At 35.4% G+C, this 15,059-nt stretch overlaps 1 protein-coding gene across 2 annotated transcripts in view; it reads left to right on the top strand.

Annotated features, from left to right (window-relative positions):
- Nucleotides 1-15,059, top strand: part of DCN (decorin) — a 43,352-nt gene that overhangs the window by 16,808 nt on the left and 11,485 nt on the right. For both annotated transcript variants that reach the window (XM_025992218.2, XM_025992219.2), the window contains exons 3-5: nt 3,046-3,158; nt 10,383-10,596; nt 11,386-11,499. In XM_025992218.2, coding sequence (XP_025848003.1) covers nt 3,046-3,158; nt 10,383-10,596; nt 11,386-11,499 — 441 coding nt within the window. The remainder of the gene's footprint in view (nt 1-3,045; nt 3,159-10,382; nt 10,597-11,385; nt 11,500-15,059) is intronic.

The following is a 15,059-nucleotide window of genomic DNA, read 5'->3' as shown; positions in this document are numbered from 1 at the left end:
CAGAAGAAAATGAGAGCAATTTTCAGATGCAGATACTGGGAATGACATATTTGATGGTAGTGTTCATCCCTAAAATATTTCTGGCCAACCAAGAATCAGAGAGAAAATTATGATTATTTTAGCCAGTTTTATTCTAGTACTTCTGAGGAAAAGTAAGAACTGTTATGAAAGCAGGATGTGAAGAGATGATTGTAACAAAACATAGCAGAAAAGATCTCGTAGCCATGACCATGAACTTTTCACCATGGGACATCAGGACAGACTATGATTTTAAAACTAATCAATAACAAAACTACCTTTATGTGTCCGCAGTAAGATCACAGCTCTCACGACATATAGTCATTTGTCCCTGCTTTTCCAGAACCTACAGAAAAGAAAGGAAACTCGGTGCAGGACAACACCTCATGAGCTTATATACAAACAGATGTTTGTGGAGGAGGAGGTCACTGTTACCTGGTGTGGTTCGGATGAATATTATAGAGGAAGGGGGTAAAGGGGTGGTTAGAACGAAGCTAGAAGGACATGAGTGGATGGAATATTCCATGCAACATAAACCGTAAGAACAAAAACAAATAGTTAAGAATAAGCACAGTATGTTCAAGGAACAGTGTAGATCAACATTTTAAAAAAATACAGTGTATATATATATATATATGGCACTTTGGATCTTTCTTGATTTGGTTTAAACATAAGACACTTTAGATAAGCCATATAATTTCATTTGATTTCTGTTTCTTTACCTATAAAAGAGTATTGGAACTCACTTAGAAGTTCCCTAATTTCTGGGATGTTTTTGGAATATTGCACAAGTTAATTTGATATAAGTTCAAAAACAAAGTCAACAAAGTAACAACAGCTTGCCATCTGCTATTTTAATTATTATTTTTTAAGACAGTAATTTAAGATGGAGGCAGAAACTAGTTTCAGAAATGTGTGTTCATGTATGTGAGTATTGATGTGTGTGAGTTATATTAAAACTAACTCCACTGAACTCATGTTTTTCTAATTTTGATAGAGACTGGTAAGAACCTCATCATAGAGTCTATCTGATGGCTTTTGGGAATCAAGGACTAGCTGCTACTTAATGTTCTGTCTCTTTGTGACATTCTAAGAACTCGTAACTGGGATAATGTCCCTGTTATACTCTGCCAATAGCAAGCTAGGTGATGCCCCCAATGCCCTGTCTAGACCTTAAAAGTACAGTGTGATATTGCATCTCATGTCAGAATAAAGTTCTAGTAAAAATACTAATATGTAAAATCCCTGAAATGGATATAAATTTACTAGTAATTCAGAGAAGATGCTAAGGTTGTGATTTTAATCATTAAAAATGACTGTCTAAGCACTAAAATCACAAAGCAAAGATCACAAGCCAAAGGATTTTTTTAGCCTAAATCTTCAGAAAAATAATATATATAATTCACTCTAAGAAGTTGCTAAAATTCTAGGAGGACAACATAATCAAAATTGCTAGCCAAGTAGATATATCATTTTTTCCTCTCCACATCTGAAATTTATCTGCACTTTAGCTTTGAACAAATGTTAAGAGAGTCACTATATTTGAATTCAATAATGTGTAGAAGAAAAGAAATAATGTATAAAAGTAAGCATAAGTGAAAATTAAAACTTTGAAAAAGAAGCCCACAGAGTAATAATGAAATGTAGGCTGTTAACTTTTTTCCAAATGAAAGGAAATGTGTCTTTTTTTCTCAGTTAAAGAACACTAATTATCAAACATTTGGCAGAAGTCTACCACTCCTAATTGCATGAAATTATCAAACTGACATTTCTGAAAATGGCAGTGATGATGACTACATAGTGCAGTTAAATATCCTCCTACAAGATAGCTGTTTATCACTGAAAACACTTCACTCTTGTTATTTCTCTGTGAACTGTTTCTGTAGTAAATTCTTGGAACTTATTTATGCATGTTTAGAACCACGTGCATTTTGATATTTAAATTTATAATAATAGTTGATCTCTGAATTGGGTACTCGATATTTTTTCCACTATCAACAGAGCCATGATAATGTGAGTAAAAATGTATTTGCAGAGAAATTAGAAGGTAGGTGATTTCAGATACATTTTTGTAATTTCCACGGAAGGCATGAAGATAGCACTGTGACTACCATTGCAATTTAATGGTATACGCTTACATAAGATTCAAAATTGGAGAGACATCTTTTCAACATAGTAATTATATTCCCTGTTGCAATTTTCTTTCTAATTGAAAACTGTAGATTGAATTATATTTTCTATGGGGATATGGGCAATTTCTGTCTTGGTCCTCCTCTATTCCCAGGGCCTAAGAAATTGATGGTGTCTAGGAGGTATTTCATAAGGCTTTGTTGAAGGAATGAATGAAAGAATTCAAGTTTCAGATATGATGGGGGGGATGAAAAACTTTTCTGATTTATGTTACACAATCTCAAATATAGAAAAGATCACATGAATTTGAGTCAATAGAATATGAGATTTTTGCAGAACATCCTACATCAATATGAAACAAAGCCAATGGAAGAGAAGCGTTTTAAATATAGATCTGTGGCAATGTTAGATTAGGTCAAAGGATCTTTGATGATTTGGCTAAAGCTCTTCTCTGCTAAATGGTATTTTTATGTAGAAAGGTAGAGATTTAGAAATCACTTGCACTTAACACTTATGAAAAGAATTATTTTCTAAAATGAGAACAATGAAGTAAAACCTCGATGTGCCCTGAGAAATTTGAGCCACTACCTTACAAAGTATAAATTTTATTTTTACACAGAGAGGTAATTATGTGGGGAAAATAATGTGGTCTGTGTATAATTTAAATATACATATATGTTTAAATATATATATTTATATTTATATATATGTAGCATTTGACTTCTTTGGAAAGAACAAAGCAGATAAACTATAATTGATATAATTCCTAGAAGAAGAAAAATATGACACTGGTAAAACTTTCATTGCAATATCAATTTCTTTGCAAACACGTCCTTTGTGATTCTGTAGTCACGTGCCCCTTTCACTGACTACACATTGCTTTTACTGTTGTGCAAGGTCTGGACAAAGTACCAAAAGATCTTCCCCCTGACACTACGCTGCTCGACTTACAAAACAACAAAATCACCGAAATCAAAGATGGAGACTTCAAGAACCTCAAGAACCTTCATGTAAGAATTCTTTGTTTGTTTTTAAGTTGTAACAAGATGGAACTCTCAGGATTTTTCAAAACAAAAGTTAGGTAACGCCAGTAGTACTTTATGGGAATATATACGCACAGAAGCACTTATTAAATCCTCTATTTAGGGGGTGATAAGAAGCAAAGCATCATATTAATTAATTCCTAAAAATCTGCCGACTTTCTTACATATACCCCATATATCTTTAGTATTTGCCTCTTAAAAAATGCTTTATATCTTAATCTTCTCTAATGTTTCATGAATAGAAGTCTTTATCTGCCTAGTTAGATTTTACTTCAATATTGGAAAAATATACAGAATGCATTACTGATCTTAGTATTATTTTCTTTCTTTTGTCTGCTTTCATTAATTTTCTAAGAGGTACCAATCTTGTAAAGGCTCAAAGATTGGCACCAAGAAAAAAAAGGATAACCATCCATATTTTATTTAGTAAATGTAATTCTGTCTTCAAATATCTTTATATCTGTATCTTTCTTTGTATTTAGGACTATACATGCTGCATCCTTTTCTAAAAATATTTTATTTATTTATTCATGAAAGACACACAGAGAGAAGCAGAGACATAGGCAGAGGGAGATGAAGGCTCCCCGTGGGGACCCCAATGTGAGACTTGATCCGAGGACCCCAGGATCAGGCCCTGAGCCAAAAGCAGAGAGCTCAACCACTGAGCCACCCAGGAGCCCTACATGCTGCATTCTTATCTGTATCTGTGCTTTTATGGCGATTTTTACTCACCTATACTCTATTATAGTGTTCACACATTTAGTCTACCAGACAAGATTCCAGTAGAAAATTGATGGCACTGTCAAAAGTGTTCATAGAGAAGACTTTCCTGAAGGGATGATTTACAAAGGGATATAGGAACCAACAAAGCATTGTGAAACACCCAAACCCACCACAGAATAGTGGAGAGCTGTAGTCCTACCTCCTTATTTCCTGTCACCGTCTCATATGGATGAGCTTAACTGGAGGCCAGGGGTCAAGGTCATCTGGGTAAAGCGGTCCCCAGAGTTCAGCTTCCCAGGACATAGAGGAAGGTTACAAAGAACAAAGAATGAGTATAAGTGTAGTTGGGAGAGGTGTGTTATAAATGGAGGATGACCAACACAATCAAATAGGGTTTAGCATTGCTAAGGCAGCCTTCTATAAAAGTAAATGCATTGTCTTTTCAGATAGGGCATCAGAATCCCTATATATTCCCTAGTCCAGCTCTCTACCTGTGGGATAAGTAAAATGTAGTTTCCCCTCAGAATACCATTGCACAATTAGTATAAATAAGCCATACTTCAATGCCCAGAATAAATACTGCAAGTCTCATGGTCTCTGTTTTCCACTCTGGTAGACTACTCTTGAAGTATTACGTCTGGTCTTGGGCAAGACATTTAAAGAAGAGCATTAACCACCGAGTTTCCTCAGAATGATCCTCATGGGGATAAAGAATGTGGAAATCATGTCTTATAGACACAGTATAGAGAAATGGATGCCCAAATTGAGTGAAAAAGGTCATGAGTGACATTTTTGAAGGGCCATGTTGGAGAAGAGAAATTGGATTTACTAACCTCAAATACAAGATGACAGAACTGTCTTGTTGACAATCAAGTGGAAATTTCAGGGAAGCAGAGTTTTTCTCAACATTAAAAATACAATGTAAAGCATTAGAATTTTCAGAAAACAATGGAGAGAATTGCTTAGTTATAAGTGACCTATATGTAGAGATAAGTTTACAGCTTCTTATGATGAATATCATAGAAATACATTTTTAAGGTTGGGAGCATAAGCAGAAAACTAATTTCACATCCATTTAGTGTTTGTAGCCATTATAGAAAAAAATTGGAGGGATATATATATATATATATATATATAGTAATAATAGTAAATACATGGTAAAATATAAATATAAAAATAAATCCTCTGACTGCTATATATTAGAATAAGAAATATAGATTCAAGGGAAATAATATAAAGTAAAACAAACTGATCATCATATGCTATAGATGGACAAGACTTAGTTATCAACTTTCAGACAGCTAGGATGAGAAAAGCATTAAACACCCATTAGGAGAAAACATACTATATTTTTATAAGGATGCAAAGATTTTTTTTCCTTAAGATTTTAAGATTCTCTATGGAGCAGTTAATAGAAATAAAAACAGCAAATAATATGGCATAGTCAATTTATTGAAATACAACAATAGAAGCCCTGTGTTTGTTAGTAGTGAATGCTACATGCATCAAGAAGAGACAAATCAGACATATCCCACAACAGGTTACCAGTTAGTATTTGAGAGAATATGGGACAAAGGGTCTTAGAGGATTAGCAGAATTTTGAAAGAAAGAGAAGAAAAGAAGTTCTTCTATACAAAAGGAAGGGGAAAGCATAAGAAAATAAGCAAATATAAGAGTTGGCTAGAGTGAAAGATGAGCTAGAAAGAGTGAGGATAAGGCCTGAGCTAGAGATCTCAAATCTTGAACCAATGGTATCCATCTCCACTGATAGGATACCCAGCCTGACCCCCAAAACACCTTTTCTCTGCCCTCATGGCATGTTTTCACTGGGAGTGAGCTGCTGGTGATACCATTTAAACCATCACCATATATGTTAAAAGACTGCTTAAGAAAGAATTAATACTATTTTCAATGAACTAAAATTTACAACTTCTTTTTATTTTTCTATGTTTACCCTAAAGCTACTTTTTTAAGGAAGGAAAATTCTTTTACTCTAATCCTAATTTTCTGTATGTTCAAGTATAATCGGGATAATTTCTTTAAACTCCTCAGAGCCTGAAATAAGAGATATCTGGTTTCTGTGGCACGGTTATTAAATCTGGTAATTGTAATAATATGTTCTTTCTTTTCCATGTTTCCTTCTCAGCATGTTTTAGGCAACTACCATCTTGGCAATATCTTTCTTTCTACTTCAAAGTATACACTGAAAAGAGGAAGAGTTTATTAGAGCTTCCAACTGTTCAGAGGATGTCAAACAACTATATTTCTCTTACTCTTTCATTCATGATTGTTTCTGTCCTTGTTATTATGCAAATAAACATTATAATTTCAGCCAGGAAAGCCACACTTGAATGAAAAGGAGGAAGAGAAATGAAACTTTAGCAAAGGTTAAAATAGAAAGGATTTAACAGAAAGTTTCCTCTTTTCTCAATAATTTTATCAATTTAGACTTTGTCTCATAATGAGTAGTATATGCTGTGCAAGAGTAGTTTTATACTTGTATGTAGAGAAAAGCATAATTATTCTGTGAAATAATGGAAAATTAAGTAGTATAATGGCAACATTCAATGTATTTCCTTTGAATTAAAAAATTGAGTAAGGGAGAGTTTTTTTTTAATTAAAAATTAAGTATTACAAAGGTTTAAGGATAATAGCAAATATTTGTTTAACAATTACTATACACTAGGCTTAATACTTATATATACTCACTTATTTAATTCTTATAACCATTCTTTTGAGGTAGGCAGTCTTGATAAGCCTTTTATATAGAAAAGGACACTCAGGAAGAGAGAGGTTATGTGTTCAGAGTTACTTGTTCAAAGTCATGAAGCAAATAAGAGCCAAATCTTGAGATCTAAACTCAGGAGAATTGTGAATTGAGTCTATTCATTAACTGCCTATAAATGCAGTGGTAACCATACAATCCCTTAGAATAATACCTGGTGCAGTGTAAAGCCTATATAAGTGGCTTTGGAGAAAACCTTATGATATTAAGTCAGGTTTCCCATTTTTTTCTTCCAATTTTACTGAAATATAATTGCCATACAGCTGTGTGTAAGGTTAAGACATACAGCATAATGATTTCATATATTGCAAAATGATCATCACGATAAGTGTAGTTAACATCCATCATACATACATATATATATATACACATATCATATAAATATATATTTTTCCTTATGAGGAGAACTTTTAGGGCTTACTCTGTTAACAGCTTTGAAATACAGCATGTCGCGATGTGGGCTACAGCCAGCATGTTGTACCTCACCTCCCCAGTCCTTATTTGTCTTATAACTGGAAGTTTGTTCCTTTCCATCGTCTTCTTAGGTGAAGGTGATGAGAAGCCTTTTATTCCTACCTCTACTCCTTTTTTATGCCAGTTGCCTTTTTTGTCACCTCCCTACCTCCCAGGCTAGATCCCTTTTTCTTTAGTTACTAACAAAGAAGGTTGCTCTGATTTTTGAGGCTGTGCTTCAATTTTAGTTTAAGTGGTGCTCAAGGTATTTCCTGCCCACAAGCAACAAGTTCTCTCCTCCTCTGACTTCTCTCTCACCTCTTGGCAAAGTCATGATAAGCCGATTCTGCTTGTCTTTCTCCTTTTATTTCTTTTTCCTGTTTTTACTTTTATTTGCATTTATTTTATGGAGAATTTACTCCCAGGCCATAAATATTAATTTCTTCAATTTCTTCTGGGATATCTTTTGCTTCTGTGCAACCTCTTCTTCTGTTTGAAGAGCAATCTGCTTTTTCAGTACAGATCACGTCAGTGTGGCAGGGAGAGCACAGTAGTGGTTCATCAGCCATGAGCCCTGTACATTCAACACCACATCTTAGGGGCTTTGCTCATCTGGATGTGCTCCATGATCAGAGAATCTACATCTAAACCCTTGAGTTCAGCATTATTCTCTGCATTTTTAAGCATGTGCAGTAAAAATTCAGCACTCTTTTTGAGGCATCTGTGTCCAGCCCCGCTGTTTAGCCTGGACACACTTGCCACTTCCCTTTTTCTAACATTGTAGCGATGGAATGGCACACATGGCTTCTGCAAAGTGGCATCCTTCAGATACTTGATGGCTTTTTTCCCATATGCATACCCTTGATGCAGAAAATGGGTATTTTCATACGTGTTCTTAAAGTGAACACAAAGATTTGAACATCTTGGTTTGCATGATTTTGTTGGATTTTTTGGGTCAAGAAAAATAGTGAACCATTTTCAGAGATCCACTTGGGTTGCTCACAGGAAGAGCTTTCCCTTTTTCATCAGCTGAACCCCTGAAGAGTACCTGGGGTTCACCCTTGACTCTTTCTCTGATTTAGCTGGCCTTTGGCATTAGCCAATAGAATTAGGTTTTGTTTTGTTTTGTTTTCCCATCTCAACATCTTGTCATTTGTAAATGTGCTTTCTTAAATATATATCACTGTGTATGGAGCTAACATCAACCATCTTTAAGCAATACTGTATTTTCAAAAATAAGTTTTTCTCACCCGTGGATCTCTCTTTTTTCTAAAGTTGGTTTTATTAAAGCACGAGGACAGGACCTGTGGGTAGAAAGAGCTGCCTCACCTATGGATCTACTTTATGTGAAGTTCTAACTCATATGGCTTTTAAGATTTTACTTCATTATGACCAAATAATTTATTTCTTTTTCAAGTGTATTTTAATTTGAAAGCAGGAATGTTTTCCACTGGACACTGTTGTGTAACCAACAATGCCATTTGAAAGGCACTTTGCAAAGAAGTCTATATACATTATCATGTATCCCCCTGTACTGAACTGTACTGAAGAAATAACTGGGGCAATGTCATACTACCCCAGGAACTTAACAGCAGATACTACTATGGCACGCTCACAGGTAGAGGCATCGTCTAGTTATTATCTAATTTTAAAAAAAGCAATATTTTATTAGGTGAAGTGGTAGATAATACATCACCAGGCTGATTCTTCATAATAGGTTTCAATATTTAACATAAAATCAGCAGATTTTCAGACCATCTATAATGCATTCAATGATATCAAGCTTTCAGAATTTTCTTCCATAGATGGCAATAGAGGATCTTCTCTTTCTTCACAATTAAACATCTGCCATTTGGGATATCTTTCAATGATGCAAATCCTCTCAAACTTTTCTTCTAGCTCTAGCTTTTACTAATTTCCTGTACACTTTGCTTGTTAATATTAATTTCCTATGACTTTCAACCTCATGAGTTTTTGAAATTTTTGTAATATTCATTGAAATGTCCCAGGATTTTTTTTAAAGATTTTATTTATTTATTCATGAGAGACACAGAGAGAGAGGAAGAGACACAGGCAGAGGGAGAAGCAGGCTCCATTCAGGGAGCCCAGTGTGGGACTCAATCCCGGGACCCCGGAATCATGCCCTGGGCCAAAGGCAGATGCTCAACCACTGAGCCACCCAGGTGTCCCAGATTTTTGTTTTAATCAACCCATCATCTTTTAGGATTAGCAAAAAGATTGTTACTTATATTAAGTTTTAATTAGTCAAATAATGTGAACTACATGGGGATGTACATGGGTTAACTAACCTAGCTGTTACCTTCAGAAAGTATTCCTGCACTTCTGATACTGGAAGTTCAAACTGTTTTATTTTTTGTCCAAAAATAAGTTTAGCAATAGCTATACATATGCCAATAATGAATGAGAAGTAATATTCTATATTAGGAGAATGCAGAAACAAAAATTTAAGAATTCCCCAAAATATCAACATAATTAACTACATAAAATCTTTATATGTAAAAAGGACAAAAGCAGAAGAAAAATATGTTAAAGTTCTGCATTTCATATTAATTACATCTTTATGTTCTGTGAACCAATTATTAAAATATATTAAAATTTAATAATGAGAAGTATGGTGATCAGGTCTTTCTTCCCTCAAAACATAGTAAATAGTAGCAGAACAAAAGGAGATTAATTTAACCTTTCAAGTGACAAAGATATGCAAAGAAATTACAATGAACTACAACATGATGTGCTAATTTGACAAACTTTTTGAAAAAATTATATCTAAACTTATAAGACTGCAAGAAAGCAAGAGAATCTTTACTCTCTTGCATTGCTGATGATAGTGTAACTTGGTGCCACTGTTTTGTAATGGAATCCATGACAGCAGTCAATGAAAATGGATTTTAGGCTGAGGGATGGATGCCTGTGGCACTGAATTCTTTTCAGGTAACTTAGGTCATTTTCAGAATTTCTATCTTTAGGAATTTTACTGTTTCAAAATGAAGTGTCTATGTATGTATCTATATTATAATCTGTATTTCATCACCTTTATTCCTGATGTTCAGATCCTCATACATGTCTTAAGTGAAAGAATCATATTTGCTTAATTTTTTTGATTTGTTGCAATTTTGTAGATTTCTCTGTTAAACTCATGAATGGAATGAATAAACGACACACACAGAGTGTTTTGGAATTAAGATGTTGTTTTTGTTCACTATCCACAGACCTTGATTCTTGTAAACAACAAAATTAGCAAAATCAGCCCTGGAGCATTTACACCTTTGTTGAAATTGGAACGACTTTATCTGTCCAAGAATCATCTGAAGGAATTGCCAGAAAAAATGCCCAAAACTCTTCAGGAGCTGCGTGCCCATGAGAATGAGATCACCAAAGTTCGAAAAGCTGTGTTCAATGGACTGAACCAGATGATCGTCGTAGGTACAGATATTCTTATAACTCTAAGGCCAGGATGGAAGGTATTAAAAGATTCCAAGTAAGCCATAGCTGCAGGAAAGGAAATTAGCTAGAACTTAGATGTCTTTAGCCTATAGGAGTAACAGTAGCAAGATCAGCAGAATTGAGATTTTGAATCTGTGCATTATAATGTTTTTATTCTTCGTCCTTGAGGATCTGAGGACATGGAGAAAACTGAAAGTCACCCTACTGCATGCCCAAGATGTGGGATGGAATTAAGTAGTGATTAATTAGAGATATGTGGTGATACCTTTCCATCATGGGAATTGTTTCTATTGTGAACATCTATAAATCATTTGCTTTAAAGAGCAAATTCTACTGTTTAGCTCTATGCATGGCAAAAAAAAAAAAGGTGATTTTATAATTGTTGTACAAGATGCTAATTTCAAATTATTTAATGTTTTAATTCATCTGAAGAAAGTAATAGCCCCATAATAAGTGTGACTTATTAGCACTTGGTTTTTGTTGATTTCTGTGCAAACCTGTGTATGCACTTGAAATAATTTTGGTCACTGTTCTTGCCACTATTGCTTTTTTTGTAAATCTTTGTGTTTTGTTGTTGTGTCTGTTTGTTGTTTGTTTTAAAAAGAGAAAATTTTACCTCAGTTTGCTATCCCTCTGAAGAGTGTGTCTTTTAATTTCTCTTTTGCTTCTCAGACAAGAAACATCTCTTAAAATCCTTGTTAAAACTGTACTCTGGCGTGCAATACCCTCGTATTGTCCACTAAAACTTTGCACTTCTTGTTTTTGTAGAGCTGGGCACCAACCCCCTGAAGAGTTCAGGGATTGAAAATGGAGCCTTCCAGGGAATGAAGAAGCTTTCCTATATCCGCATTGCTGACACCAATATAACTACCATCCCTCAAGGTGATAGAAAATTCCCCAAGGCAGTTTGAACACCTAAATCTAAAACCTTTAGCATTTAAAAAATTGTTTTGGAAATTTAAATGGTGACTGAAGTAGCCAGTGTTATTTCTAGTAAATAGTAAATTCTCTACCCGGAAGTATTTCTGTTGCTCCTGGATGACCCCTGGGCCATCAAGGCCTACTGTAGAGGTAGCTAGACACTTTTTTAAATGAAAGTTTTTGTATGTTTCTTAAAGATTTATTTATTTATTCATGAGAGACAGAGACACAGGCAGAGGGAGAAGCAGGCTGCTCCATGCAGGTTGCCCGACGTGGGACCCGGGTCTCCAGGATCATGCCCTGGGCCAAAGGTGGCACCAGACCGCTGAGCCACCCAGGCTGCCCTAGCTAGACCCTTTTACCTATAAAGTAATATATTCTCATTCTTCTAGTCAACACTAGTGAAAATGTGTTCCTTAGGCACAGAGGAGAAAATATTTCCTTTTTCCTTTCCAGGTTCGTTTTCATATTGGAGGAATTGTTTCTTCCTTCCTCCCATCTCTTCTAAGATATAACTTAGCACACAATGATTTCATATTAAAAAATTGTAATTAAAAAAATTGTGATAGCCCAAAGGAAAAAGTACAGTAATTAAGAAAAAACAAAAACAAAATAAAACAACCCAGAATACCTTAATGACATTAAAAAAAAAAAAAAAGAAAGAAAGAAACCTCTGAAACTGAGCGAAGTTTTACTTTGAGTCTCCAAACTTTTAGCGAACTCCTTTCCATCTTAGGACATTTCAGGCATTATTATCTGAATAACAGCATCCACAGGGCCATGCTCTTATATAATAGTGGCAGTTGTATGTGGTAGGGTGGGTTTTGGTTTGTATGCTTGAGTTTAGTTTGTCCCTAATTGGCTCTAAGGTCTTGGGCAAGTTATTCAATATTTATGCCTCAATTTCTTTATCTATGAAAGGATAATAATACTAATATACAACTCATTAATTTGTCTTAAAATTTAAAAACGAACTAGAGAAATAACTGGCATGCCGATAAGTAGTGGATTAATATTACCTTTTATTATTTCTTAAAAATATTTTGACACTCATTTTGCTAAGGCAGAGTACCAAACACCCGGGAATGGACAGTGAGGTGGGTATACTTACTACCTGCCTTCAAGGAGCTTATTGCCTAGAGCAAGGCCAAACAGGTGCACAGCAGTTATCACAAAACCCTGTGCTAAGTACTACCTGGGAGAGGCACCTAAGCCAGTCTTTGTGAATCGGAAAAGAAATCAAATCACCAAAAAGCAATTCCTCTAATTTTCACATTTTCCTTGCTCCAGGGTTTTAGTCTCACAAAAGCCCCTCTATATTCTCAAATTTTCCCCTCCATCTGGCCCTTCCTCAGCTTAGATACCTTGTTCTTGGACTAGGTACAAATGTAGGTTCTTGCCCACAGAAAACTATCACCCTTCACTGAGCTTCCAGAGACATTTCAGCTCCTAGGAGTACATACTCCACAGAATGGTTTCTTAACACCCCTTGCCCTCTCCACAGTCTTTTTTCTACAGAAGATATTTTTATGCCCATAATAGCAACTACTGGTATAGATAAGATGAATCAATCGATCGATCTATCGATAGATATTGATCTACAGTTTATCAAGCACCTTTCTATTGGGCCTCCAACTTGTTGCACTGCAATAAGTGTATTTTTTAATCCTTAGTGCAGATGTGTATATATCTACATATACATGATATATATGTTATATATAATATTTATATGATCCCCAATGCAGATGTATATATCTTTATATTTTTAATATATTTTATATTTTACTACTATTTTAAAATTTTAATTATATTTTTACATATTACATGTACACATATACCTTGCCCAAAGCTATAGAGTTATAAGAGGTGAAGTAAAGAAGCCGGAATTTAAAGTTCAGGTCCTTTCCACTACTTCATGCTGTCAGATGACTTGCATTAAACACCATCTTTGACTTTGCTCCTTCTTAATGCATCCTCCAAAATAGGCCTCGGGAACACATTTCATCACCTAGTGATCTGTATTCCTTATGTCTTCTCCCTATCCTAGATGCCCTTTCCTCACTATCTCTAGCTTACTTTTATGTATTAAACACTAACTATAAAAATTATAGTAACTAAATTTCGTTAAGCATGTATTGAATACCAGGTATTGTGCCAAGTATTTTTTAAGGATTCTTCTCTATGAGTCTTGGACCATTCCTCTATAGTAATTTTATCATAGCTGTTTAATACATGAGGAAAATGAAGCTTAAAGACAGGAAGTAAATGGTGCCCAAGGTCCTGGAGCTAGGATATGGCCAAGCTGGGGCTGCACTGTGCTGATGCAGAGCTCATGAGCATGAGCATTGTCACCAGCTGCCACCTAAGTCCTCCCTCTCATGCTCATTTATGCCAATCACATATATGGGCCTGCTTTCCTCGACCTGACCCTTACGCTTGAACATTGCCAGCCTCTGGGAGTCTGAATGTTCACACACTATCTACCATCAGGGAGGGAAAAACAAGGCAGTGCAGCCAAGTGGAGTTATGACAGGTCTGACTCGGCCACTTAGTTGTCCTGGGGCTTCAGGCTGATGACCCCAGATCTCTAATCCCTCAGTTTCACAGTCTGTAAAATGCAGGTTTGGTGACATCTATCTTCTAGATTATCTGTGTGGATTAAAAGGCACAGGTAAGACTTATAATGTGCCAGCATAGTATCTGGGATAAAATAAGGTCTCAATATATTTACCTTAAAAAGGGAAAGGGAAATACAAAATTAAAAAAAAATTGACTAAAAAATTAATAAAAAATTAACTAGAGCAAAGGTTAGTGGTATCTCTTGATAAATGTGCCTGTCTCTATCCTATTGTGAAGTTTTCTTACAGTCAAACTTTCTCCTGGTTATAACTTTCCTTTTGGGAAACTGATACTGCAATGGGGGAGACACGTAGAACTTAGGTAAGCGTTATGGATGTGACAGTAATTGTCATTCTAGAGACACTGCCTTTTAAAAACATCTTTTCATGGTGATAGGAGTGAAAAGATATGTGTTCAGTTTGCTTTGTTATATGTTCACTTGCTAATTACTTACAGGAGCATTTTAAAAATCTACATTGGTTTATTCTAAGGAGACTCGAGTGGTTGAAATCCCTTATTCCAAGAGTGACTGTGGTTTCCTGATATTGAGTCATAAGAAATGACACAGTTGTGATTTTGTTGCCAGACCTCCAAGCCCAGAGTCTCCAGGTCATGCAAATGAACACTGAACTCAAGAGACAGTTTATTAGAGAGAGCTTGCATACAGGGGAGCCGACAGGAAAGAGGAATGTTGCTGTCTGGAGGGATATTGTGCAAGGAACGGAAAGGCACTTTTCCGGGGGGCAAGGGGCAGGGAGTGGGGAAGCATTCTTCAATCCCACGGTCATTATCTTGTGGTCATTACTTTTCAGTGGACACAAGACAATCACAGGATGCTTTTCTCCATGGTTGACATTCTTTCAGGGCTCCTGGAAAATAGAAATACTTGTGCAAGCAGGCTT

This window comes from Vulpes vulpes, chromosome 10 (genome assembly GCF_048418805.1).
Source record: "Vulpes vulpes isolate BD-2025 chromosome 10, VulVul3, whole genome shotgun sequence".
Taxonomy (NCBI): domain Eukaryota; kingdom Metazoa; phylum Chordata; class Mammalia; order Carnivora; family Canidae; genus Vulpes; species Vulpes vulpes.
The sequence above is the reverse complement of the archived record's forward strand: the minus strand, read 5'-3'. Positions and strand labels throughout refer to the sequence as shown.